The sequence below is a fragment of the Schistocerca piceifrons genome, chromosome 2 (genome assembly GCF_021461385.2).
Source record: "Schistocerca piceifrons isolate TAMUIC-IGC-003096 chromosome 2, iqSchPice1.1, whole genome shotgun sequence".
In the NCBI taxonomy this organism is placed as follows: domain Eukaryota; kingdom Metazoa; phylum Arthropoda; class Insecta; order Orthoptera; family Acrididae; genus Schistocerca; species Schistocerca piceifrons.
Genome location: NC_060139.1, coordinates 55,671,582 through 55,698,344, shown reverse-complemented (window position 1 = coordinate 55,698,344; position 26,763 = coordinate 55,671,582). Strand labels below are relative to the sequence as shown.

At 37.9% G+C, this 26,763-nt stretch overlaps 1 protein-coding gene across 3 annotated transcripts in view; it reads left to right on the top strand.

Moving 5' to 3' along the window:
• The window catches only part of LOC124777507 (protein tramtrack, alpha isoform-like), a 156,869-nt gene that overhangs the window by 102,757 nt on the left and 27,349 nt on the right, over positions 1–26,763 (top strand). The window contains exon 5 of one of the 3 annotated variants that reach the window (XM_047252950.1): positions 11,406–16,470. The exons of 1 other annotated variant lie outside the window; for it this stretch is intronic. In XM_047252950.1, coding sequence (XP_047108906.1) covers positions 11,406–11,983 — 578 coding nt within the window. In that variant the 3' untranslated portion in view covers positions 11,984–16,470. Of the gene's footprint in view, positions 1–10,141; positions 10,236–11,405; positions 16,471–26,763 lie in introns of those variants that run through there. One more of the 3 variants, XM_047252952.1, reaches the window with a different exon arrangement.

Genomic DNA, 26,763 nt, shown 5'->3' with positions numbered 1-26,763 from the left:
CTCAGTGTATCTAAGAAAATGAAATTTTGACAGAAAATTTTTGGCCAGATCGCTATATTAGCAAGGGCCAGTTGCACTGTCTCCGGCTAGCAGCCGCTGTAAGGTCTGTTCTGGAAGTAGCGCAGAAAACGCATTGTATGAACACGTAAGAATGCCTAACCAGAGAATAATCGCGGGATAACTAAACTGGTGAATATGGCAGAGTTAGTGAAGTTAACAGGCGAATAAGCTTTGACATTGGCAGGAATAGATAACAAAATTAGTGATGACAAGATTGTTTGTTAGAACGAGGAAGGAGAAGAAATGGGGGACATCACACAAATTATGGAAGAATAAGACGATTCCAAATTTCTATAAAAATTTTTTACTACTACTTTTCGATCCCATGCTTGAGAAACTGGAGCCTATGAATGAAGTGCAAAACTATTTCCTAACATAAAGCTTTTTGCTTGTAGTAGGCCTAATAAGCATTTGATATTGGTACTTTGTGAATTATAATCTGCCGTGTTACAAAAATGACCATTTCTGCCAAAACAGTTGCGTTACAATTGTTGCAGTATTATAAAGGCCTATTTTGTTTTATCTCGCAGACAGTGACAAAATATAGGTAATCAGGTCGAGAAACCACACCAGTCTTGGGCCTATTTGTGATTACAGATTTTTCAGTATTTGACAACGACATTTCAATTTTTCATGTAGCAAAACGTTTGACGAACTGTCTTACAATTCCTCGGATACTTATGTTTTGTGTATCAGTCTTCAGAAAAATCTGCGCAACAAAAAACATATTTTTGAAAATTCGATTTTTTTAAAAGTTTTTGACGTCCTATCTAAAACGCTCAAGGGACGCCACTATCTACTATTGCCGCGGTTCAGAAATATCGTAGATACGGGTATGATGCGCAGAGCAGTCTGAGTTATAACAGGGAAGCGGATAGTCTCCTTGTGGCCCGTGTTAGTGATTTTGCTGTTTCCTCTTTGTCTACTGCACTCACGTCAAATGAAAACAGATTTGATTTCTTTTGCCAGGAGCTATTATGTGAATTAAAATACATTCACATAATTACGGAAGGCTAAAATACGTTATTAGTTTCAGATTTTATTTTATTTCCACCTTTCTGACAGTCAAGCATTAATTGCCATGCAGAACAATGACGTTATTTTTATTGGTTTGCTGAAGAGATTTTCTTTTATTAATCTTTTCCACTGAGGCAGTCAATACATTTGAAACAGAGGGTTTAATTTCAAGCTTTTGGCTAGTTTCAACTGTTCGGTGCATTTCAAGTGTACATTTTCATCTTCTAGCTCGTATGGCATTATGCCATAGCAAAGAACCAGACATGAGATAACAAAGTATTGGTACCCAAGGAAATTTACATCCCTAAACCACATTGAAAAGCTTAATATCAGGTCGATGCTTACTTCACTGGGAATCTGGGACTCATTTAAAAATCACCTCTTTGATGACGAGCCACTTAGAAGAATTTATAGCCCAGAAGATCACACTTTTATGTCATTATTAAAAAATTTACTGGCACATTTGTGTGATATATCTTAAAATGTAATGCGTGCATAAAAGACAAACATTGTATGTGAAAGCTTAGCCTACTTAACAGTGATGTTGCTATTGGCTGACTACACCACGTGTCCAAAGCTTTGTATATCGCTGTCATCGGCTGGCGAGATCACGTGACATGAGCTATGACTGGCTTACAAATAGGCATCACAATGTCGATTTCAATGCTTCGGAAAGTAACATGTGGTGTTTGATGGAATTCGAATTTATACTTCCGTAATACGAAAATATGCAGCGTACATGTTACTGCACATCAAACGTCTTTCCAAAAGGTGTTTAGTTTTCTAAAGCGCCGGGAAATTCTACGCCCATGTATAAAACTATAACCATTCAAAGGATTGATAAGTTATACAGTTCCGAGAGAAAATATACTGTCAATTAACAGGGAAAAACTATGTTTCCACCCGGGAGAAAGTGTACTTTTAACCGGGAAATCCGAGGAATTTTTTTTCCTTGTCCATTTATACACCCTGTAATCGTAACCAGTAATCGTTTTCTGTCAGTTGTTGCACCATCTGTAGTTTGTACAGATGAAATTTTAAATCAAGATGAATTCCGTGAACACTCTCTCGGGACGTTCCAACCACTGCTACTTGCTTACAAGTTGAACGCTGTGGGTCCCATAAGACAGACTCATGTACAACATCAATGTTCACTGGAGAATGCACACTTCTTGGTCGTCCTGTTGGTTTCTTCGTGAGGGCAGATCCAGTCTCTTCAAAGTTATTAATCCAAAATTTAATCGCGTGTTTTGATGGAACGGCATCATGACGTCCTAAATTATAAAAACTATGAATGTTTTTATAAAACATTTTTATAGCTATCACATGCTGTTGTCAGTTCCACTGATCCGGGATTATTGAAATGGCGGACTGTTTTCTCGCTAACTGTCACGAACCCGCAGTGCTACCACCTGCCCATGGCTACCACTAATCATTTCAAGCATTCTCGTTATTCTGTGTCACCCTGTGTTACTCAGCAATGGGACCTAGCACCTCAGAGCCAAGAAACACAAACCTTAGTCTCCTTGCTAAAGTTGAAAAGTTTGTTTATTGCGGACACATTTAACGTGGCAGTTTTTAGGTGGTGGGTGTTTAGAACAGTGGTTGTGTCTAATGCCGGTAAAGATCAGGCTATAACTACTTCATTTATAACACTGCCACCATTGGCAAGCAGTTGTATGGTAGCCGTTACCAAATGCTTTGTGTTGTGTGTTGCTTACGGTTTTCTTCCTGCTCCATCGTGGAGTTCAGTTCTGACCCTCACAACGCCGGAAAGGATCAGCAATCCCTGTGACAATGTCACTTGTGCTTTTGCAGAAATGTAGAAGGTTGTAGGCTGCTGGCCTGCAAAAGCGTGCAGGGCCTATTTCCCCACACCGGTTCTCATCTCTCTGTTGGTTGTAGTTTCTGGGTGGTCATAGTCTCTTCACTATAGTGACCAGAAAATGAAACCTGTCAATGTATTTCAATGTCTGTGCACTATTGCGGCCAGAAAATGAAACCTGTTTGTGTATTTCAACAGAGCAGACTTTCTTTCCATAGCGTGCAAATAGAATTATTTTTGATTCTACTGCTGCGCCAAGTGGCTTTCTGGTTCTGTCTGGCACATTGTCAGGTATGTTCACATAACTATGAATCCCCACAGAATGTCGAAATTGGTATTCTACAGGTTTTATAATTACCAGATTGGGTGGGAAAATGAAAATAATATTGGGAAACACCTTAAATCAGAGCAGCACTCCATACGTTGGCGGGAAAATGTTGCTTCTCAACAGAAACAGTCCTGTGTTGAAAGCTTACCTTTGCTATTTTCCGTGTTTCTGGAACTCTTCCTCGATAACAATAAATATTAAAGAAATTGGTAAGTCTTTCATTGAGTTGTATCATGCTGTATTTTTATTAATTCTGCATAAATATTTTTGTATCCACGGGACCTTTTTCTTCTTAGATTCTTGATGGAGTCTTTTAGTTCTGACTTTGCCAGAGGGTCTACTCCTTCAGATTCCATAATAAACTCTTCCTCAACTCTTACCGATTCGTTATAATTAGTTTTATTTAAATGCAAAATATTATATGGAAGTGAATTTTGGACTGTGATGAAACTGAAAAAGAAGAGAATTGAATTGTTTGTGATGTGGTACTACAGAAAGATGTTGTATTGGGTGAAAACTTTCTACAGAGATTGGAGAGTATTATGATCAAAATTCTGTACCGCGTAGTGGTGGCTTGTTAGTTCATCTGGAAACGTGCCAGTAACAAACTAAAAAAGTTCAGGTTTGAAGGCGTCAGTATGTTGGGTCTAAACAATAATTGTTTACAATGTAACACAGTGGTGAATGGAAGTAGAGATGGCCAATTTGGTGTGGGACACTTGGGGTCCATCAAGTCAGGAAACTACCACAAATGGACCTACAAAAACCATGTAAGTTAGAACACATGCATGGAGCATATGATTTTCAATATTCTCCTACTCCGTGCTTGCAAAAAACTATTGGTCCTAGAGAAGAAATGAATAGAACCTTTCCTGTAGAAAATTTAATCTAATTTAATTTTTGTACTGGATACGTTTTGGCTAGAGGCCGGAATTTTTGAGTTATTCAAGAAAAACTTACAAAAGTGGCCTACAAACACATCTCCAATCCAACCTCCGCACATAATCTCCCCCCCCTACAGCTGACAGCCAAATTGTCAACCTTCCAATGTAACCTAAACCTTGTGCTACACTACAGATTAATCTGTCACCTCAACCAAGATTTGACGGGCGTTACAATATCACATATCACACTTTACAAAACATTAATCTGTTTTATTTATATATGACCTTTCATCTGGATGGTCTTACATAAATGTGACTTCTTGTTGTTGTTGTCGTCGTCATTGTTGCTACGATATTCAATCCGAAGACTAGTTACTGTATTCATATCTTGGTCACCCTCTATAATTTTTACCGCTCACACTTTCCTCCAGTACTAAATTTGCAATTCCTTGATGTCCCAGATGTGTCCTATGAACTGATCCTTTCTTCTAGTCAGGGTGTGCCACAAATTTCTTGGCTCCCCAATTCTATTCAGTACTTCCTCATTATTTACAAGATCTACCCGTCTAATATTCAGCATTCTTCTATAGCACCATATTCCAAAAGCTTCGATTCTCTTTTTGTCCAAACAGTTTATTGTCCATATTTCATTTTCATACCTGCCTACAATCCACTATCTATATTCAGTGTTAACAATTTCTCGTCTTCAGAAACTCTTTTCTTGCCATCGCCAGTGTAAAATGCTACATAATGAACAAATGGGTATAGTAGATCATACTTTTAGTAGATACTACTAAAAAAATCCAAAATTATTTGTTATTTCAATTTTTTATGAATTTTCCAATATGGTTTTCAAGTTCACAAACACAATGGAAAGCTTCAACTTGTATGTCTACAGGAGAAATAACAATATTATGAGAAGGAAAGTTGCTACTCACCATATAGCGGAGGTACTGAGTCGCAGATAGGCACAACAAAAAGACTTCCACAATTAAAGCTTTCGACCATTGGCCTTCGTCAACTATAGACTTACGTGCATGCATTTGCATATAGGTGTGTGTTGTTGACAAAGGCTGATGGCTGAAAGCTTTAATTGTGAAAGTCTGGCAACACTTTCAATTATTTATTGTACAAGAACTAAACGTTGTACAGATGTCATACATATTGCATTTTGAAGAGAAACTCTTAAAGTGGTGGTTTTTTTGTTTGTGTGTCTATCAACCTGCCAGCGCTTTCGTTCGGTAAGTCACCTCATCTTTGTTTTTTTTTTATATATATATAAAACAAAGATGCTGTAACTTACCGAACGAGAAAGCGCTGGTGCTTTCTCGTTTGGTAAGTTACAGCATCTTTGTTTTTTTATATATGTTTTTCCCACATGGAATGTTTCCCTATATATATATATATATATATATATATATATATATATATATATATATATATATATATATATATATATAAAAACAAAGATGAGGTGACTTACCGAACGAAAGCACTGGCAGGTCGATAGACACACAAACATACACACAAAATTAAAGCTTTCGCAACAAACTGTTGCCTCATCAGGAAAGAGGGAAGGAGAGGGGAAGACGAAAGGAAGTGGGTTTTAAGGGAGAGGGTAAGGAGTCATTCCAATCCCGGGAGCAGAAAGACTTACCTTAGGGGGAAAAAAGGACAGGTATACACTCGCACACACGCACATATCCATCCACACATACAGACACAAGCAGACATATTTAAAGACAAAGAGTTTGGGCAGAGATGTCAGTCGAGGCAGAAGTGTAGAGGCAAAGAAGTTGTTGAAACACAGGTGAGGTATGAGTGGCGGCAACTTGAAATTAGCGGAGATTGAGGCCTGGCGGATGACGAGAAGAGAGGATATACTGAAGGGCAAGTTCCCATCTCCGGAGTTCGGATAGGTTGGTGTTGGTGGGAAGTATCCAGTAAACCCGGACAGTGTAACACTGTGCCAAGATGTGCTGGCTGTGCACCAAGGCATGTTTAGCCACAGGGTGATCCTCATTACCAACAAACACTGTCTGCCTGTGTCCATTCATGCGAATGGACAGTTTGTTGCTGGTCATTCCCACATAGAATGCATCACAGTGTAGGCAGGTCAGTTGGTAAATCACGTGGGTGCCTTCACACGTGGCTCTGCCTTTGATCGTGTACACCTTCCGGGTTACAGGACTGGAGTAGGTGGTGGTGGGAGGGTGCATGGGACAGGTTTTGCATCGGGGGTGGTTACAAGGATAGGAGCCAGAGGGTAGGGAAGGTGGTTTGGGGATTTCATAGGGATGAACTAACAGGTTACGAAGGTTAGGTGGACGGCGGAAAGACACTCTTGGCGGAGTGGGGAGGATTTCATGAAGGATGGATCTCATTTCAGGGCAGGATTTGAGGAAGTCGTATCCCTGCTGGAGAGCCACATTCAGAGTCTGATCCAGTCCCGGAAAGTATCCTGTCACAAGTGGGGCACTTTTGTGGTTCTTCTGTGGGGGATTCTGGGTTTGAGGCGACGAGGAAGTGGCTCTGGTTATTTGCTTCTGTACCAGGTCGGGAGGGTAGTTGCGGGATGCGAAAGCTGTTTTCAAGTTGTTGGTGTAATGATTCAGGGATTCCGGACTGGAGCAGATTCGTTTGCCACGAAGACCTAGGCTGTAGGGAAGGGACCGTTTGATGTGGAATGGGTGGCAGGTGTCATAATGGAGGTACTGTTGCTTGTTGGTGGGTTTGATGTGGACGGACGTGTGAAGTTGGCCATTGGACAGGTGGAGGTCAACGTCAAGGAAAGTGGCATGGGATTTGGAGTAGGACCAGGTGAATCTGATGGAACCAAAGGAGTTGAGGTTGGAGAGGAAATTCTGGAGTTCTTCTTCACTGTGAGTCCAGATCATGAAGATCTCATCAATAAATCTGTACCAAACTTTGGGTTGGCAGACTTGGGTAACCAAGAAGGCTTCCTCTAAGCGACCCATGAATAGGTTGGCGTACGAGGGGGCCATCCTGGTACCCATGGCTGTTCCCTTTAATTGCTGGTATGTCTGGTCTTCAAAAGTGAACGAATTTCACTTTTCGAAAGCAGTTGGTGATAGTAGAGTTTTTAAACTCTGCATGCCTTGGCAGTGTATTGCAAAGCATCTAAACCAGTTCTTTAAAGGGGACTGTCTTTTCCAGCTTCCATCAAACTTAATGCTTCCTGCACAGCGATTTTTCTGTAAAAAGTGTTGAAGGCATGGGTAAGCCCAAAAGCCGAGTGCTGAAATTTGCTTGTGCAGTTTGATGGAAGTAACACTTAACTACTCATTGTTTGCTATGCAGTTACTTCTTGGATCACTTCATTATTACCACTGCAATTCAATTTGTGGACAACATTTTTATATTTTTAAAGCTGTATACAGATATAATTTTATTTGCCAATCATGAATGGTTTGATTTTTTTCAGAAATCATCAGCATTTATGCCTGGAAATATTGTAAAGCTATATTTGCAGTGTTTCCTTTTCCTTCCGTGACAATTTTTGTGGTGTTTTGTTTGGAAGGATGCTGGAAAAGAGATCAGTTATCCATGTGGAAAATGTCCTTGGTTTATAATGCTTCATGAGTTTTTGTTATGTATCACCCTGTCATTCACTAACAGTTTTTATTTTCACACAGTTTGCTTTGCCACGAAAGTTTTGCACACCATATTATACCGCTCCTTGAACCTATCAATCCACCCATTTTGCACTTTCCATAGTGGTCTTTGTTTTTTGATGATGGTTTTCAGTATAGGCACAGGTGCTTCTAAACCCTCAGCTAATTCAGCACGTGTTCGATGGTGGATTTCAACTCTCCCAAAAATTTTTACTCTCTCTTCCATGGAAAAAGTTTTCTCATCTCTTCTTATAACATTTTCCATGGTAAAACTGAGACGGTAAACACTAAACTTCTACTTGAAAGAAGCAGCAAACAAAACACAACACATAGTCCACTTATGCAAGGCTGCGAACAATGCTATATGGTACACTTAAATAACTCTTAGCACAGTGGTTGGCGGGAGTCACCTTGTTGATTGAAATCAACTCACCTCATTTGGTGGTGATAACTTTGCCAGTGCAGACAACATAGCGAACCTTAGTTGGCAGGTGAGACTGTGTTCAATGTGTTCACTAACTAAACAAAACTGTATTATGAATTACAAATAGTGAGAACTGGATGTCATCTGCATGTGATCGTAGTGTGAGAGTGAAGTTAACCCTGAAGTAATATGGTTACAATAATGTCCGCATACCAAGCTTTGCATGGCATACAGTGTTGAAAGTTAAGGTTAGTAATGACAAGAAACAATTGAATGTTTGTGTCAAGTCTCATCTTCTTCCGACTTCTATTGAAATAAAAGGTTCGGAGAAGAGCTTCTGTGAGGTTTGGAAGGTAGGAGACGAGGTACTGGCAGAATGGAAGCTGTGAGGACGGGTCATGAGTCGTGCTTGGGTGGCTCAGTTGGTAGAGCACTTGCCCGCGAAAGGCAAAGGTCCCAAGTTCGAGTCTCGGTCTGGTACACAGTTTTAATCTGCCAGGAAGTTTCATATCAGCGCACACTCCGCTGCAGAGTGAAAATCTCATTCTGGTTCTATTGAAATAGTTAATCTCATCAGCTTCCAAGCCGAGTAGATCTTGACCACAGCAAGAGAAAAAAAACTCTACTGTCATGAAGTGTTCCAGATTTCACCGATTCAGATATGCCGAGTAGAGCACCCAGCCAATGCCATACCACCATCATGTCATACAAATTACAACAGTTTTTTTATCACGAACTTTGCATCATTAAGTGTAAACTGCAATATAATTATATATATGTTGACACAAAAGTGGATACAAATTACAGCTTTTAATGTAGGAAATTTTACAGAAGCAATAAAAAAACATTGTAAATGATGGGAAAATTTTAATTCTGGGAATGTTAACGTGGAGTTATACTGTAAAAGTGACTTGTAACATAACTTCATAAGACTTCCCAATATTGATGAAATATTCCGCAAAAATTTTCAGTAAATCCGGTTATGTAATTATGACAGAAAGTTGCTACTTAAGAGACATATCAAGACTGTACGGTCATAATTGAGCAACTACGTTCTTAGTCTATGGAATGAAAATGTTGAGGTCGGATTTAAGCAAATTAAAATTGAAACTAGGTGCAAACCATCCATTAGAACCTCCAACATACTGAACAAGTTAAAAATATTTTAATATCTCCATATGCGGACGATGAACTTGGGAATCCAGGTAACACACTTGGGGTTGTGGATAGTACTTCTCTTATCCACTCAGATGTTACCCGTATTTAGTTAAAACAGTGTAAAAGTGTATCGGATACACATTTTTCCGTGTATATTGTGTTGTAGTAGTGTTGTAAGAAGTAGTGTTACAATAATTTTCCAAAAATGGTAAAGATAATTTTTGGTAATTATTTTTGTTGCAATATTTTACTAAACAAATTAGTTGTAACGCGTTTCTCAAACTTACTCCAAGATTATTTTCAATTATAAACACATTTTGGTTTTTAAAAATGAATTAATTATGCATATACTCTTCTGGCACTGACACTTCTAATTTTAATTTTTATGTGATGGTAATGTATAGAGTATTTTAAGTAATGATTGATTTCATACAAGACCACCAGACCAAAGCGCAACTGGACAATTTTGCTGTGTAGGAAGAAATTTTGCCAATTTTTCTCTCGAATGTTACTTGATTTTAATCTCACTGTGTTTTGACTTGTTGAAGGAGCATGTCTCATTCTCATCTGATGCAGTACTATAAAGCCCAGACCTATAATTCATTGCATTAACATCATAACTATTCAGGAGTTGGCAAGCGACTGGTACTTGATGTATGATTGTTGGAAGCATAGCTTTACATAAATAGCTCTTTCAGAATTGACTACATAATTTAGTTTCAAGACCATTTATACATGATGTCTATATAGTTAAAAGTAGGTTGATGAGTGCTTAATGCAATAGAAATGTTTCCACATTTGCGATCACAGACTCATATTTCCACAAAGAAAAGAAAGAGAAGCTCAAGACACCAAGAAGATAATTTGTACTTGACTAGTTGGAAGTTCTTATCTAAAAAGAGAGAATGAAAAATCATTTCTAAAGGTAAGTGTCTGAACCTTTACAAACTTGTTAAGTGCTCAATATCATTGCTAGCACTGTCCTCACCTACTTAATGTATTGCATATGTAATGATGCATTTTGTAGATGTGTTGCACACACCAATGACAGGGTAAGGTAATGAGTTTAACTATCAGATTTTTAACTTTTCACTGTTGTAATTTGTGTGTTTTAGTTAAAATTAATGTGCCATTCCTATAATGCAATATCGGTATTAAAGTAAAACACCTCAGATTTGATGCATAAACGTACATTCTCTTTGAAATTGCGTATTTATCAGATATTTTCTTGCACGAAGAATACAGTATAATGGAACAAAACATATTGATTATACATTCCATTCATCAGAATGACAGTGAAACACATCATGCCAACCTACATTCTGTTCCTGTTTTCACGTGCATCTATATATTCAAGCCTGCCTGCCCCCCCCCCCCCCCCCCTCTCTCTCTCTCTCTCTCTCTCTCTCTCTCTCTCTCTCTCTCTCTCTCACACACACACACACACACACACACACACACACACACACAAAAACAAACACCTTTTTCAGTACTGTTTCCAGTTATGGGGATAAACTTATGCCATTCTTCCACTCCCTTTCAACCTAGCATTTCTTCATAATATACAAACAATTAGAAAGAGTAAATTGCTACTAACCACATAATTTACCATTTGCTGAAATATGATGCACAAATTATACTGGTAATGATAGTAAATTTGTTTTTCAATTTACTAAATCCACATAACTGAAGTTTTTGTAACCATTCCATCACAGCAACATATAGTGAACCAAGGGATAAATAGTTGTCCTTCGTGATTGTCGTGTGGTTTGTTCTTGAATGTTTAGACTAATTTGCTTTGTGCTTGTAGGGGGGACAGTGCTGCAGTATTTGAGTTTTTGTGTTAAAAGTAATGCATAGAGTAAAACTTCTGCTGTGTTGTGTTTTTTGATTTTTATAGGACCTTGCTCCAGCCTGTGAGTCTTGTGTGCTATAAGAAAAAGTATAGTTACATGCCTGCTACATACTTGCTGCATTAATTATGGCATCACGTAAATTCATTAAGCAGAGGTTTTACTCTACCTTATCTGTTTATTAATTGATGACAAGTATATTCATCCGAATTATTTTTCAGTTAAAATGGAGAACGATGCTGACAGACAGGAATATGAATCATCCCTTCCTGATGATGAAAATGACTTGATCACATTGTCTCCATCATCGAGTACAGCTGAAACTGCTCACTATGAAGAAAATAATTCAGAAATTAACAGTAGAAACCCTAACTATGAGAATGGAATGTTACTTAGAGATGAAAATACAGATGAAGTGTTAGGAGCTGGTAGTAAATACGACCCCTACTCTAAATTTCATTCAGTACCTATTTTTGCATTTGATAGCTATGATGTTTCAGGAACAGATAACATTGAGTTTTCAGGTAATGTTAGACGAAATGTACAAGACTCCTTGGAAGAGGATGGAGATAATTCAGGAATGGGCTCAACGCGGCAGTATTGTATACGGGAAGCAGAAAATGTGTACCGTTGCAAAATTTGTAATAAAACATATACACACATTAGCAACTTTTGTAGACACTATCTGACTACACATAAACAAACAAAGCAGTATTTTGTATGTCCACTATGCAGCAAAGAATTCACTCGCAGAGATAACATGATGACACATCTTAAAGGTGTACATAGGCTTTCATGAAGCTTGTAACGTCTCGCTCCTTAGCTCAGTGGTGAAGGTTGTACATTTGGTAGTAATCTATGTTCTTGCCCACTTATAATGTTCTGTAATATGTTTCTAGTTGAATTATCTTTGCTCTAGTATTTTGTTGGAAGCAGTTCACTGTATCCTGTGTAACAATTTCTGTGCATAGTAAAGCAATGAAAGAGGGGATGTTTTGCTGATGAGTCCTTGTGAGCTGTTAATTTTGTAAGGCTTAGCAAAGTTCTCAAAACGTACACTCAGCAAGAGAGAAAGAGGGGGGGGATCATTTTATGAATTATTGTATGGGAGCAGCCATATCATTAGAATATCATTGTAATGTTTATTGCGGTAGCATAAATTCCAGGATGGAAACAAAAAGCAGAAATGAGAAATGGCAACCATTTACCTGTAGCCGATTGATGGAAATCTACTGACCTGTCAGATACACGCTGTAAACTATGTCCGTCTCAGATGTCTTCGGTTTCAACAAGTCATTAAATCATAAATATACTTCCTTTTGTAAATTTTACACAGAACAACAAAATTTAAAAATATTACAGGCTGGAATAAGACTTTTAGAGATTTCATGCATGTATAGTATGTGTATTATTTATGGAAAAGGTTTCAAAGAAGGAGAAAAATTTTGAAAAATCTGGCATTCAATTAGTTATCAATCATGTCCAATGTTGAATTTAGACACTAATATCACTGCTGTCTGTTCTAGTGCCCTGATTATTATTATTATTATTATTATTATTTCTACCTTCAGATTGTTAACATCACAGCTGATACCAGTCTCCAATGAGATTGCTTTGAATCACTCACTTGTTGCAGAAACTATCACAACTATCCTCAGTAGTCATTACCTGTTCAAATAAGATTTTCCCAATATGTTACACAATCCCTACTACACAACATACTATTCTTCACTTTCTTGTCTCTCATATTGACAACAATTACTAACTTCAGTAAGATAACTACTTTACTTGTCGTAATTCCCATCGTGGCATGATGCCTGAATTTACAGCTTCCTGTTGGTTGTCCACCACCTGGCATAGTGACCAGATTTCTTGAATGTTAGTAACTTCCATATTATTCATGTGATAGCGTTCCAGTCACACAATTCTTCTTCTGCTCCTGTTCTTGCCCATATTTTGGACTACATTTCAATCGGTCTTTATTCATAGTCGTTTTTCTTTTTATAATTTGCAGCTTGCATAATTTCAGCACCTTATTCCTCAGCCCAAACAAAATGTAAATCACTGAGCTGTCAAGTGAGTACCTCATAATTCTTCTTCTTCTTCTTCCAAAGTCTATTTTATGATTACTAGTTACTTTGAGTAACTCCACAAAAAAGCATTGAAGTAGGCTTCATTTTCTCTTTCCAGACATGATAATCAGCTTTTAAATTCATAGTATACGCCATGCAACAGCACATAACTGGGTGAAGTTTAAATTAAGTGAACGAGTTGCAGTAGGACATAGTTCATACTCAACAAATGTTCATTTGGAAATTCACTCAAGTGACTTATAAGACACTATCATGCAAGTTTCAAGTAAACTTGATACTGATTGTATACGTTTGTATTCCGTGTTACCTTGTACAGTGACGATACTTCTATTTATGTGGTGCACTTTTCATCTCCAGCAGTTAGCAAAGCCCACAAAGAACTCTCTGGGAATTTAAAATTTGTGATAAAAATATTTCATAAACTACAGCAACATGTTATTTTAGTAAAAGTATACATTTTTGGAAACAAAATATCTGGACTATAAGGCAATATCACTGAATTTTTGAAAAGATTATATTTTAAGATTCAGACCACCTAAAATTCTTACAATGACAATAATTTTGAATGGTTATAACTTTGTAATTACACTGTTTTCAGGAAAGACAAGATGCCTGTAAATGTAAATTTTAGAAGATTGCAAATTGAGTAAGAGTTTTGGAGATTTCATATATGCATAGTATGTATATTGAGGGTAACAACTCACTTAATAGTAGAGGTGTCGTCAACAGGCATGTAAAAGAGACTGAGAACTTTGCTAACTTTCAGACATTTCAAGCTAGAGTATGCTGCTTCCCTCCCCCCCTTCTGTATGATTATATTTTGTGACAGCTGGTTTTGTGTGTGTGTGTGTGTGTGTGTGTGTGTGTGTGTGTGTGTGTGTGTGTGTGTGTGTGTTTCATTTTCAGCCGTATTTATGCATTTGGTAACAAATCAACACCTCCACTGTTTGGTGAGTTGTTACATTCACTACAAATTATTTGCATTCTACCAGAATTTTCAGTTAGAATGTAGTAAGCATGGAAAATAGGTCAGAAAAGCAAAAAGTAATAGCCACATTAGAAATGGTAATATAGCAAGTGGAGCTGTTCCATCTTACTATGTTTCTCAACGTGTGGTTCATAACACCTGTATTTCATGTGTATGCACCACACATCATCCGATCATAGGTGAGGGATTAATTGCCTCATTTTTGTTTGTTATGTTTATTTTGGTTTCTAGTGTTGCAGTCTCTTAATATTGTATTAAGAGTATTTCCTCGTGGTGTACCATGTCATTTACATTTTATAACTTGGTATCTAGTCAAGATTTTATTTGAGTTACGCCCAAATAAAAAAAAAGTAGCACTGCATAAGATGTGAGCTGATGACACTTCTTATAAGATGGATCAGTTTTTTTTTTACCTGATCCACTATAGTGAAAGCCTGTAGCTCATACATAATTCCAGATACACTGTTAGGTATTGGGTGCATATCTGAAAATTAACTTCAGTTTTATCCTTCGTTGTGGACATGGATATGGCAATAATGAAAAGTAATAAAAATTTCGAAGATTATTTTGATCTCATGTGATTAGCTATGGACAGGTTACACACATTCCCAATAATTTGTTCTGCTGTAACTTTTCATTGGGAGAAATTATCAATGAACATCATTTCAATGCTACCCTATACATTCTCTTCTTTTCTTCAAAATGTTCAATATTCTTCTACTTGAATGGGTAGTACTTTGGACTATTTAAAAATAATAACAATTTTTGACAGTCAGTTGTGTAACTGTCAGACTTTCCTATTCAGCTATAAATTGAGTTGTTATTTAGTCCTTCCATGTTTTATATTCCTCCCAAGGCTTTCCATTATCATCTCTCTTTTTATTTTGCTTTGCTATTGAAAGTGCATTAGAAGTCCATATACTTCAAAAAATATAAATCATTGCAGTCCAAAGATTCAAATACCATATTTGTCTCCCTTGAGACATGTAATTTACTCTAACCATGACATTTTGGCTTATAAAAAATGAAATAAGTTACTTCTCTGCATATTCTTGGCACACCATGACCAGAACAACAAAAAGAAACCCAGTAGCTGCATAATGTCAAGGAAATATTATTTGTAATTTTTTTATTTTTTAAATTGTGAAAAATGTTAGGTTGTGATATTAGAACCAAAGGTTATATATTAACAAACACTATGGCACCACATTGTGTACTTAACTATTGATTGAAAGCTGACTGCAAATGCTATGCCAATCCAAACATTGTTTATTTTTTAAGTCTTCAATCTGTGACAGACTCAGTGAGTTGTAATTTTTTGTCGTTTTTGAATATAATTCATTACTGTATTTGTTTAGGTTGTGATTGCTTTTATGTATTGTTTACTTTGTTTCACATGTTTGATTTGGGGCAATTTGAACATTTATTCGTATCGCTTAATACATATCTTTTGTCTGTGATAGTTATATTCATTATTATTAGGAAGATGTTGGAATTTTATCTTTAGTTAGGTGGTTACATTTTTGGTTGTACTTGTTAAATTTTTATTTATTTATTTATTTATTTATTGCTAATAGAATATGATTCTGCCAATATTAATTAGGCAGAAATGTGAGATGCACAATGACCTGTTCCATTATTGAAAGCACCGTATAATGTTATCTTATTTCTACTTTCATATGTGTGATAAAGAATTGTTATGAGCAGGTTAAAAGAATCTGTACCACATTTGCAGTGCAGTACTATTTGAACAGAAGCCATATAAATTTCTAGTGGTCACTGATATCTGTGACATGTTTGTAAAACTTAGGGCTGTGAATTGTGATTGTTAGTCGTATTACCCTATTTACATGGGTAAATTAATGACAGCTTTATTGTAAGAGTTAGGTGAATGTAAAAAATAGTTAGCAACTTTTTTGTTGTTGGCACTTATTTTTAAACTGATATTTTGCTCTCTACAAGGTTATAGAAATTCTCAAAGTGCCTTAATTATAATGAACATTAAAGTGTCATTTAAAAGCTGTAATTGAAACTATGTTTAAGTTAGATATGGTCACTGTATTTCATGTGCCACATATTGGAAATCAGTGATTTTTGAGATATTTTTCTTTGTTTTTGTAAATTTTAGTGAGTGGTGATTGATTACTTTTAAACACTTTAAAAGTATAAAATTATAATTTAAAACACACGTATTGTAATTTGTCATTTTGGGTGTATTATCCTTAAATCATACGGAATGTTCCTGTTTTGATTGTTATTGTTGATTTCAAATAATAACTGTGCCAAATATGTACCTGTTGGACTTTCATTTGGTTGAAAATAAAGAATTTATGTATTTTACCAAGTTTTATTATTACTTTTATCATCAGTGACCATTGAAAATGTAGCAGAGAACCTTCAGAAATAGGTCACATATGTAGTGAATAATATGTTCATATAGGCAAGAACTTCATCTGTTTGTTGACCAATAAAGTTGAATAAATGTTTTTATTCATTTGTTACTTGTGGGAAAGTATAAAGGTGGTGTTTAATCACATCACTAGTCCTTACACCCTTGCTTGCTCTCATATCCTTACACCCTTGCTTGCTCTCATATCCTTACACCCTTGCTTGCTCTCACGTGTGTGTGCGTGTGTGTGTGTGTGTGTGTGTGTGTGTGTGTGTGTGGTGGGGGGGGGGGGGTGGTTGCAACATTTTAATTTTAGGTAGTTTTATGCATATACATACTCAGTCCTCCTTTCACGTGTTACTGTGTGCTGTGTTTTGTGGTGATTTGCATAATCACTTTATTTTATTAAGATGCAGAGCAGCAACCTGCACCTGATGTTATTCTCTTGTTTATTTTACTTGTGCTTTTTCTCTTGCGTAAAAAATGTTTCATACTAAGGTGGGATTAAGGACTTCATGTTTGCGAAGAAGAGAGAGATGATTAATGGTAGTTTTTAATAAGTGAATGTTTGTTAACATGTTACCAGTTAGTTCATCAGGCTTAACTGTGTCTTACATTGTAATGACAGGGAACATTGTTTTAATTGACAGGGGGCATAGGCATAATGTTGAAGAGAGGAAACACACACACTATGTGATCAAAAGTATCCTGACACCTAGTTGAAAATCGGTAATGCTAGAATTCAGTATGTTGTCAGCCTTGATGACAGCTTTCACTCTTGCAGGCATGTGTTCAGTCAGTCATTCTTGATGGAGTGCTGCACTGAGGAGAGGTATCGATGTCGGTCGGTGAAGCCTGGCATGAAGTCGGTGTTCCAAAACATCCCAAAGGTGTTGTATAGGATTCAGGTCAGGACTCTGTGCAGGCCTCTCCATTACAGGGATGTCATTGTGTAACCACTCCGCCACAGGCTGTGCATTATGAACGGGTGCTCAATCGTGTTGAAAGATGCTGTCGCCATCAGTGATTTGCACTTAAACAGTGGGAAGCAAACACATCGTTTTTCCACTGTCCAATTGTCTAATGTTTACGTTCCTTACTCCAAGCGAGGCATCATTTGGCATTTTCCAGCATGTTGTGTGGCATATGACCAGCCACTTGACCATGAAATCAACAAAGTTTTCTCACCTCCCACCTAACTGTAATAGTTCTTGCAGTGGATCCTGATGCACTCTGGAATTCCTGTGCGATGGTCTGGATAGATGTCTGCCTATTACACGTTATGACTCTCTTCAACTGTTGGCCATCTCTGTCAGTCAACAGACAAGGTCAGCCTGTTCGATTTTGTGCTGTATGTGTCCCTTCCACTTCACTATCGCATAGGAAACAGTGGACCTAGGGATGTTGAGGAGTGTGGAAATCTCGTGTACAGATGGATGACACAAATGACACCCAATCACCTGACCACCTTCGAAGTCTGTGAGTTCCGCAGAATGCCCCATTCTGCTCCCTTACGATGTCTGATGACTACTGAGGTCACTGATATGGAGTATCTGGCAGTAGGTAGCAGCACAATGCACCTAATATGAAAAACGTATGTTTTTGGGGGTGTCCAGATACTTTTGATCACATAGTGCAGTTCTCCAGTGATCATCCAAAGTTACAGTGACCTTCTGTTTGTCATGTATGCATATGTAGATCATCGCCCAAAATTCCTGGCCATAGTGAAATATTTGATTCCTAAATGAAGTGAACATCAAGTATCACTGTCAGTCTCCTGAGATATTAACAAGTAATATTTCTGTGACTGTAAACTTAATTGAAATACAACTGGGAGATTCAGACTTCTCACTGGGAACAAGTATACAAAATCATTAAGTATAATACTCTCTAATTCTCCCTCCCTCTCTTTTCTGCTCCCTACTCCCTACGATTCTCTCTTCTGTTTATCATTAATATTGTGCCACAGTCTGAATAGTAGAGTGAGATATACAAATACAGTACAGGGCATTTCAAAATGAATATTCTGGTTTTAAGGCATTGTAGCATTTATTATGTTCAACTTACAGTTGTAAATAATACACCAAATGAAAGAGCAACTCAAACAGTTTTGTGTGTATACCTGGGTGCAATGGAGAGAGTTTGGAATGACAAAGAGTGACTGAAAAACATGTTGAACGAATGCAAGTTTTTCACTCTTAGCTCCAAGAAATATCCCCGCGGAAAGTTTACGGGCCTTTCTTTTTCAGTGAATCAACTGTAACTGATGTTTCTTATCTTGATGTGCTGCAGCTATGGCCCATCCCTGAATGGGAAAAAGCTGAACAACATATCTTCATTTGGGAGCAAGATGGTGCGCCGCCTCACTGGCATAACTCAGTACACGACTGATTAAACGACATTGTATCCAACCGGTGGATTCGGCGCAAGCGGCCAGTTGACACAGCGTTTTGTGCATGACCTCCATGTTCACACACGATCTGACGCGATCGTGTGTATGAGCCTCCAATATCAGCTGATTTATCTGACTTTAGAAACTGTTATTAAAACTGTTACTCCTGACACATTGATCAAAGTTTCGGAACAACTCACCTATCACCCCGATGTGTGATCAGTGTTCACATTGAATAATTGTAAGAGAAACTGCTTGTGTTTCCCTTTCATTTGGTGTGCTATTTATAATAGTAAGGTAATGCAATATGTGCTACAAAGCCTTAAAACCCCTATATTCATTTTGAAGCACCCTGTATTTGGACGAAAAGTTTTTTCATTGCACTCTTTGTAACATATGGGACAGCAGCAAGTGAATTACACTTCTGAAATCTCTTTGAGCAGACTAATACAGTCAAGCAACTTTAATAGCTACTACATCATTGATAATTTAATAGACTGTAGTTATTGTGTGTAATTTAAAGACACACACAGCTGTAATTGTCAGTATATTATGAGATCTTCACTGTGTATTATTCATTTGACTGGTTTTATTGAATCCAGTGCTGTTTCCTTAGCGTAGTTTGTTGCTGTTATGGTTTCCAGCCCGAAGACAATTCTCCATGCTACTCTATCCTGTGCAGGCCCCTTCATCTCCAAGTAACAGCGTACTGTATTCATCTCTTGGTCTCCTGCTGTGATTTTTACCCCACACTCTTCTCTCCAGTACTAAATTGGTGGTCCCTTGACTCCCGAGTAGTGTCCTGTCAACTAACCCCTTCTTCTAGTCAGGTTGTGCTACAAATTTCATGGCTCCCCAATTTTATTCAGTACTTCCTTGTTAATTACTTGATCTACCCATGTAATCTTCCACATTCTTCTGTAGCAGCACATTTCAAATGCTTCAGTTCTATTGTTTAAATTGTTTTATCATCCATGTTTCACTTCCATACCTGGCTACACTCCATACAAATACTTTCAGTAAAGACTTCCTAGCACTTAAAACTGTGCTTGATGTTAACAAATTTCAGTTCTTGCTGTTGCCAGTATACATTTTATATCCTATCTACTTCGGCCATTATCAATTATTTTGCTGCCCAAATATCAGAACCCATCCACTTCTTTTAGTGTCTCATTTCCTAATCTAATTCCTTCAGCATCACCTGGCTTATTTCAACTATGTTCCATTATCCTTTTTTTGCTTTTGTTGATGTTCGTCTTATATCCTCCTTTCAAGACCTTATCCATTCTGTTCAACAGCTCTTCAAAGTCCTTTGCTGTCGCTGAAAGAAATACAGTGTCATCGACAAACCTCAGAGGTTTTATTTCTTCTCCCTGGACTTAAATAATTCCTACTCCAGATTTTTCTTTCATTTTCCTTATTACTGCCCTTTCATGCCCCCCAACACTTTATTACTGCAATCTGGTTTCTGTACAAGTTGTAAATAGCCTTTTGCTCCCTTACTTTACTCTACTACCCTCAGAATTTCAAAGAGAGTATTCTGATCAACACTGTCAAAAGCTTTCTCTAAGTCTACAAGTGCTCTAAATGTAGGTTTGCCTTTTCTTAATCTGTCTTCTGTGGAAAGTTGTAGGGTCAGTATTATCTCGTTGTGTTCCTACAGTTCTCTCGAATCCAAACTGATCTTCCTTGAGGTCAGCTTCTACCAATTTTTCCATTCTTTTGTAAAGAATTCCTGTTAGTACTTTGCAACGATGACATATTAAACTAATAGTGCGGTAATGTTCATGCCTGTCAACAGCTGCTTTCTTTGCAATTATTTTATTATTCTTGAAATCTGAGGGTATTTTGCCTGTTTCATACATGCTCACCAGTTGGAAGAGCTCCCATTGCTATCATTAGCTCTAAGGTACGGTTGTCTACTCCCAGGGCCGTATTTCAACATAGGTGTTTATTAAGTGCTCTGTCAGATTCTTCTCACAGTATCATCTCCTTCTGCATTCTTTTCCTTTTCTATAATACTGCTCTCAAGTACATTCCCTTGTATAGACCCTCTATATACTCCTTCCACCTTTCAGTTTTCCCTTCTTTGCTTAGGACTGATTTTCCATCTGAGCTCTTGATATTCATACAGCTGCTTCTCTTCCCCCAAAGACTTCTTTAATTTTTCTGTAAAGTATATCTATCCTCCTCTGATGACATATGCTTCTCAATCCTTACATTGATCCTCTAGGCATTCGTGCTTAACGATTTTGCATTTCCTGTCATTCTCACTTTTTAAACGTTCACTGGATCCTCTGCTGCCTTCACTATTTCATCTATCAAAGCTACCCATTCTTCCTCTATTGTATTCCTTTCCCCTGTTTTTGTCAATCGTTCCCTAATGCTAATTTTATCACACTTCTGTGGGGCTACGCTGGTGATACTCTTGGCTCTTATGAGGCCCTCTTCATAAAAAGGTATTCGATATATTTGAAAACTCATTCTGTATGCTTGGACATTCGTTAAGTCTTCAGTGGGACATTATGTTAAATGCTTTTTGAAAATGTAGAAATATGGAATCTGCCTGTAGCCCTTCATCAATAGTTCAAGGGGTATTGTATAAGAAAAAAGCAAGCTGAGTTTTGCATGAGCAGTGTTTTCTAAATCCTTCTGTTTTGTGAAAAGAGGCTTTCCTGTCTGAAGGATATTTGTTATATTCAAACTTACAGTATGTTCAATAATTTTACAGCAAGACCACTCTTTTATCCCTCTTATATACAGGGATCACAGACCCCCCCTTTTTTCCTTTGTCTCAGGACTTTGCACTGGGTGAGAGGTTTGTGATAAATGCTAGCTAAGTAAGTGGCCAATGCTGAAAAGTACTCTTTGTAAAACACAGTTGCTTTTCAATGCCAGCCACCATCTTTTGATGGTCATTTCAATCAGTGAAGACATAGACAGGGTGTTTGCATTCATCCGTTCCTTCTTTTATTAGTTAAGTTTTCTATATGCAATGTGTTCCTTCAGAAATGTTACAAATGTGTAAGGGACAGTGAAGGAGGAAAGGAGCATCTCTTGAGAGCTACACCTTTGTACTTTTACTGTTAAGCCATTGTTTTTAAAAAGACAACTGAAGTAGGCAAAGAATCTTTATTCATAAATACAACCATAATATGTCAGCATTGCAGTACGTTAGTGTCATCTGCTCAGACGTATTTTGAATAAAAGTGTGTGCTGGTCAGGGACTTGAACCAGGAATCTTGTTAGCCAGGTGATGATTCTGTCCAGGCATGATTCACAGCCTCTGCCGACCAGTACCTCTGTGTTACATGCAAGATTCTGGGTAGGAGTCCCAGTCCAGCACACTGTCTTTATATGCTGGGTGCTTCAGAACTGCGCACATTTTGCTGCATAATGAGATATTTATTCTGGGTACTTAAGAGTAATTTGGAACATCCCATTGGGAGGTATGAATTCTCAAGAAACCTTTCCTCATTATACGTAATTTAGCTGTGTACATTTCCCATTACTTTGATGTCCATACGCGCAGCACACACACACACACACACACACACACACACACACACACACACACACACAGAGAGAGAGAGAGGAGAGGGAGAGAGAGAGAGAGAGAGAGAGAGAGAGAGAGACTGTGAACTAGCCTAACTTTGCTACGGAAAAGAATGATTTAGGGACCTAATTGAAGAATTGTGATAATGCACCATTACAACAAAGCCGTATGTATACAATATTGTATGCTGTTTTGTTGCCCTCCATGAAAAGCCATTCTGAGCTTACATTTCAGCAAGATAATGCCCACATGCACACAGTGAGAGTTTTTTACTGCTTGTCTTCGTGCTTGCCAAACCCTACCTTGGCCAGCAAGGTCACCGGATCTGTCTCCAGCTGAGAAAGTTTGGAATGTTGTGAGCATGGCTGTCCAACTATCTCTGGATTTGACAAGCTAACATACCAGTTGGGCAGAATTTGGCACGATATCCCTCTGAAGAACATCCAACAACTCTTATGACTCAATGCCAAAGTGAATAATTGCTTGCACAAGGGCTAAAGTGGAACCAACATGTTGTTGACTTGCTCAATTTGTGAAACTCTTACTATTGAATAAGGCATCCAATTTCTCTGATATTGGAGTCATTTATTTGTCTGTACATTTATGTAACATTTACAAATTTCGGTTTCATTTGGATAATTCCTTCCTGGCACTTCTTTTGCATCTTAAGATTGGATATCTCCCTTATTTTCAAAAGTATTATTTTCAAAATATGTGAACAATGTCACAACTGCAAACAATTCTTTCATAGTGCCAAAAAGTGCAACCAACTACGAAGATGGGTAACGTATGGGCAATCGCACAAAACAGCGGAATGCACAAAGGCTCCAAATGTAGTGCCAGTCTGTTCAAACTGTAAAGGCAGTCATACTACTAACTACAGAAAATTTCCACTTTGCCTAGAAGTATTCGGTGACTACAACAAGAAGAAAGTCAAGGTGAAAATAAAAAAAACACCGGCTCAGGACAGATTACAAAAGCAAGCACCACCTTCCGATCTGTAACAATTTTCAGCCCTACGACCTAAAGGCGTAATGCCAACCATCCTACTTGTCCTTGGCATCGTCTCTAAATTCAGTTTACCAAAACTCATTGGCACCATTGAAACCACAGCTGAGCAACTCTTGACAAACTACAGACACCTTCACTCACTGAAGAACCATCTGCAATGTAGCTTTCAGTTTCTTCAGTGGAACAGTTAAATAAGGCAGTCAGTGTTATGAACTGGAATGCCAACGGCATTACAACCCAACATCTTCAGCTCGAGGACTTCGTTGACACTAACCGCATCGCTAATGCACTTATCGGGGAAACTAATCTCCACCCTGACCACTGTTTCAAAATTAGAAAGTATGTTGCGCACAGATGTGATTGTATTGATCGTTCAGACGGAGGAACATCATGAAATAACCTTACTCAACCTTAAAAGAACCTAAACAGCAGCAGCATAAACGTGCATCAATGGATGACAAACAACCCATCTGCAGTACATCTTCCACTTAGGAGCAACCTTGAAGAATTAACTAACATAAGCCATAGCATCATCATGGGCAGAGATATCAATTCAAAACACGCTTCCTGGCATTGCAGGACCACCAAAAGGAATGGCAAAATCCATCACTCCTTCATCAAAAATTTAGAAACACTGCAGTTATAGTGCCAAACACCACAACATATTTTCCTCACAGTCACCTACTGGTGCCTGATGTTCTCGACTTTTTCATCTCTAAAAACATTCCATGGCAATCGGAAGTGTAACAGTAATATGTGATCTCTATTCACATCATAACCCTGTTCCCCTTCATGAAAATTAAATGCATCACCAATTGCACGGAGTTATTGGCACCTCCCACACAAATTGGGGGATTTTCAACACACTTTCTATCAAGAAAACTCCTCCACAATCTGAATTCACAGTGCGAGGCAGCATAGAGCAAGTCATTCAAACTATCACTGATATCGTAATTGAGAGTAGCAACAAAGCAACATCTGTTATTGTCCCCCATCTGCTAGTCATCTTCTGCCACAATATATACAAGATCTCATCTCTCAAAAGAAGTGAATCAGACAATAATGGCAAACCTTTTGTGACCCTGAAGACAGATAATGCTTGGGTCGCCTAAGTCCACATATTTGTCATTTACTCCAACCACAGAGTCAATTGTAGGCTAAAACACTACATGAAGATGAACGGAAACAGGAAAAATTCTGAAGGATCACGAGATACAGAAAACAAACTCCAGTCAACCAAGAAACATCTTCATATGTCTAATTGTTTTATCTACAACCCTTATGATAAAACCAAGGCAATGGCAGATTCACTTGAACGTCAAGTCACCACACTCAATACGAATGACCAGGAAACTGATGATCATGAAAAAATGGTCAGTAGGGCTGTCAGAAGAAGTCTATGAGCAAACATTACTACTTTATTCCTCTAATTATTTCCGTTGTAGTGTGCATGCATATCAGTTCCCTTGGTAACAAAAAGGAACCAGGACCAGACACTGTAACTCTGCTTGTCTCAAACAATTTTACTTTCCCAATTAGTGGAAACTTGCAAAAGTCATAACTCTCTCAGATCCAAGTAAAGATTATCTTTTCCCATAAAATTATTAGCAATTTCGTTATTAAACTGTCTAGGAAAAATTTTGGAAAAAATATTCCTCATTTACTTTGTACCTTTCTTGCAACAATAAACATTATCGTCGAACAACAGAACATCCATCAGGCTTTAAGACTCGCTGAATACGCATGCTCAGCCACACATTAAACACAGCACAGAAGTTGTGTTTTAAGATGTTGAAAAAGTTTTCAACAGGTTTTGGCGTTGTGGGCTCATTTACAAGTTACTAGAGATTGGTTGCCCTTGGCATCTCAAATTCTTGGTTGTTCTTCACCATGCAAAAAACTAACAGTCAGCCAAGACCAATTGAAGCTGGGTTCCGCAGGGCTCCGTCGTGTGACCAGTGGCATCCCACAACAGCCTGGTGCTCAACTCTCCTTACTTGCTGATGATACAACACTTTATAGCAGCAGCTCAAACTTTAAATTCATCACTTGTAATTGAAGTCTTTCTACCAGAAAGGCCACAGGTTGTGGCTAAACCATGTCTCCACAATACCCTTTCTTCCAGGACTGCAAGTTTATCAGAAGAGCTTCTGTGAGGTTTGGAAGGTAGGAGACACGAGGTATTGGTGGAATCAAAGCTGTGAGGATGGGTCATGAGTCATGCTTGGGTAGCTCAGTTGGTAGAGCACTTGCCCACAAAAGGCAAAGGCCCAGAGTTCAAGTCTTGGTCTGGCACACAGTTGTAATCTGCCAGGAAGTTTTGAACTCTTTCTACTTCCCAGTCACTTATGACTCTGAAATCTGGTCCTTAGCAGCTAACACAAATTTCAAGAACATTCAAATTGAACAGAATAAATTTCTTCATATTGCAGTAGATACTCCCTGTTACTTACCAAATTCAGTCATTCACACTAACTTCCAAATTCCAAAAAGTCATACAGTCATTCAGCAACAAGCACAAAAATGTTATGAAAAAGCTCAGATCTCTCCCCACCGTCTTATTAACTGGTTAGGTCACATTCCACTCAACCCCCCATCAAAATCCCCAGGTTGATCATGCACCGCCATTTGGACTTCTAACTCTCACTGATATTCAACTTCATACTTCATTCATTTTAACAACAAATATTCTGTGGTCTCATAACAGGAGGGATATCAGCGAAGTTTGGTAAACAATGGCCTGCAATAAAAACATTTGTTTCATGTGTACTTATTTGATGCAGTCATTATTTCATCTCCATAATATTTTGATCTTTGCATTTTTGTGCTATCTCGTTTAAAAATATTGTAGAAGTAGGAAATGGTCACATAATTTGTTAGTTTTTCTGCTGTAATCAGACTGTTTCTTTAGCAGTTGAGTCCCATAGGATTTCACACACATTTGAACTTTTTTGGTTTTTTTTTTTTTTTTTTGTTTGTTTTACTTCAATGAAAAAGTAAGAGTAAAACTACTAGAGTAATGAACAATCAAATGTAATCAGTTAGAGTGGAGTGTCGAGTCTGATGAGGCAGTGGAAACTAGTAGCAAGCGAGCTGCAGCAGGCTCACCCAGCCCCTGCCCCTCATTGTGGCAGCTCTGTGCCTCTCATT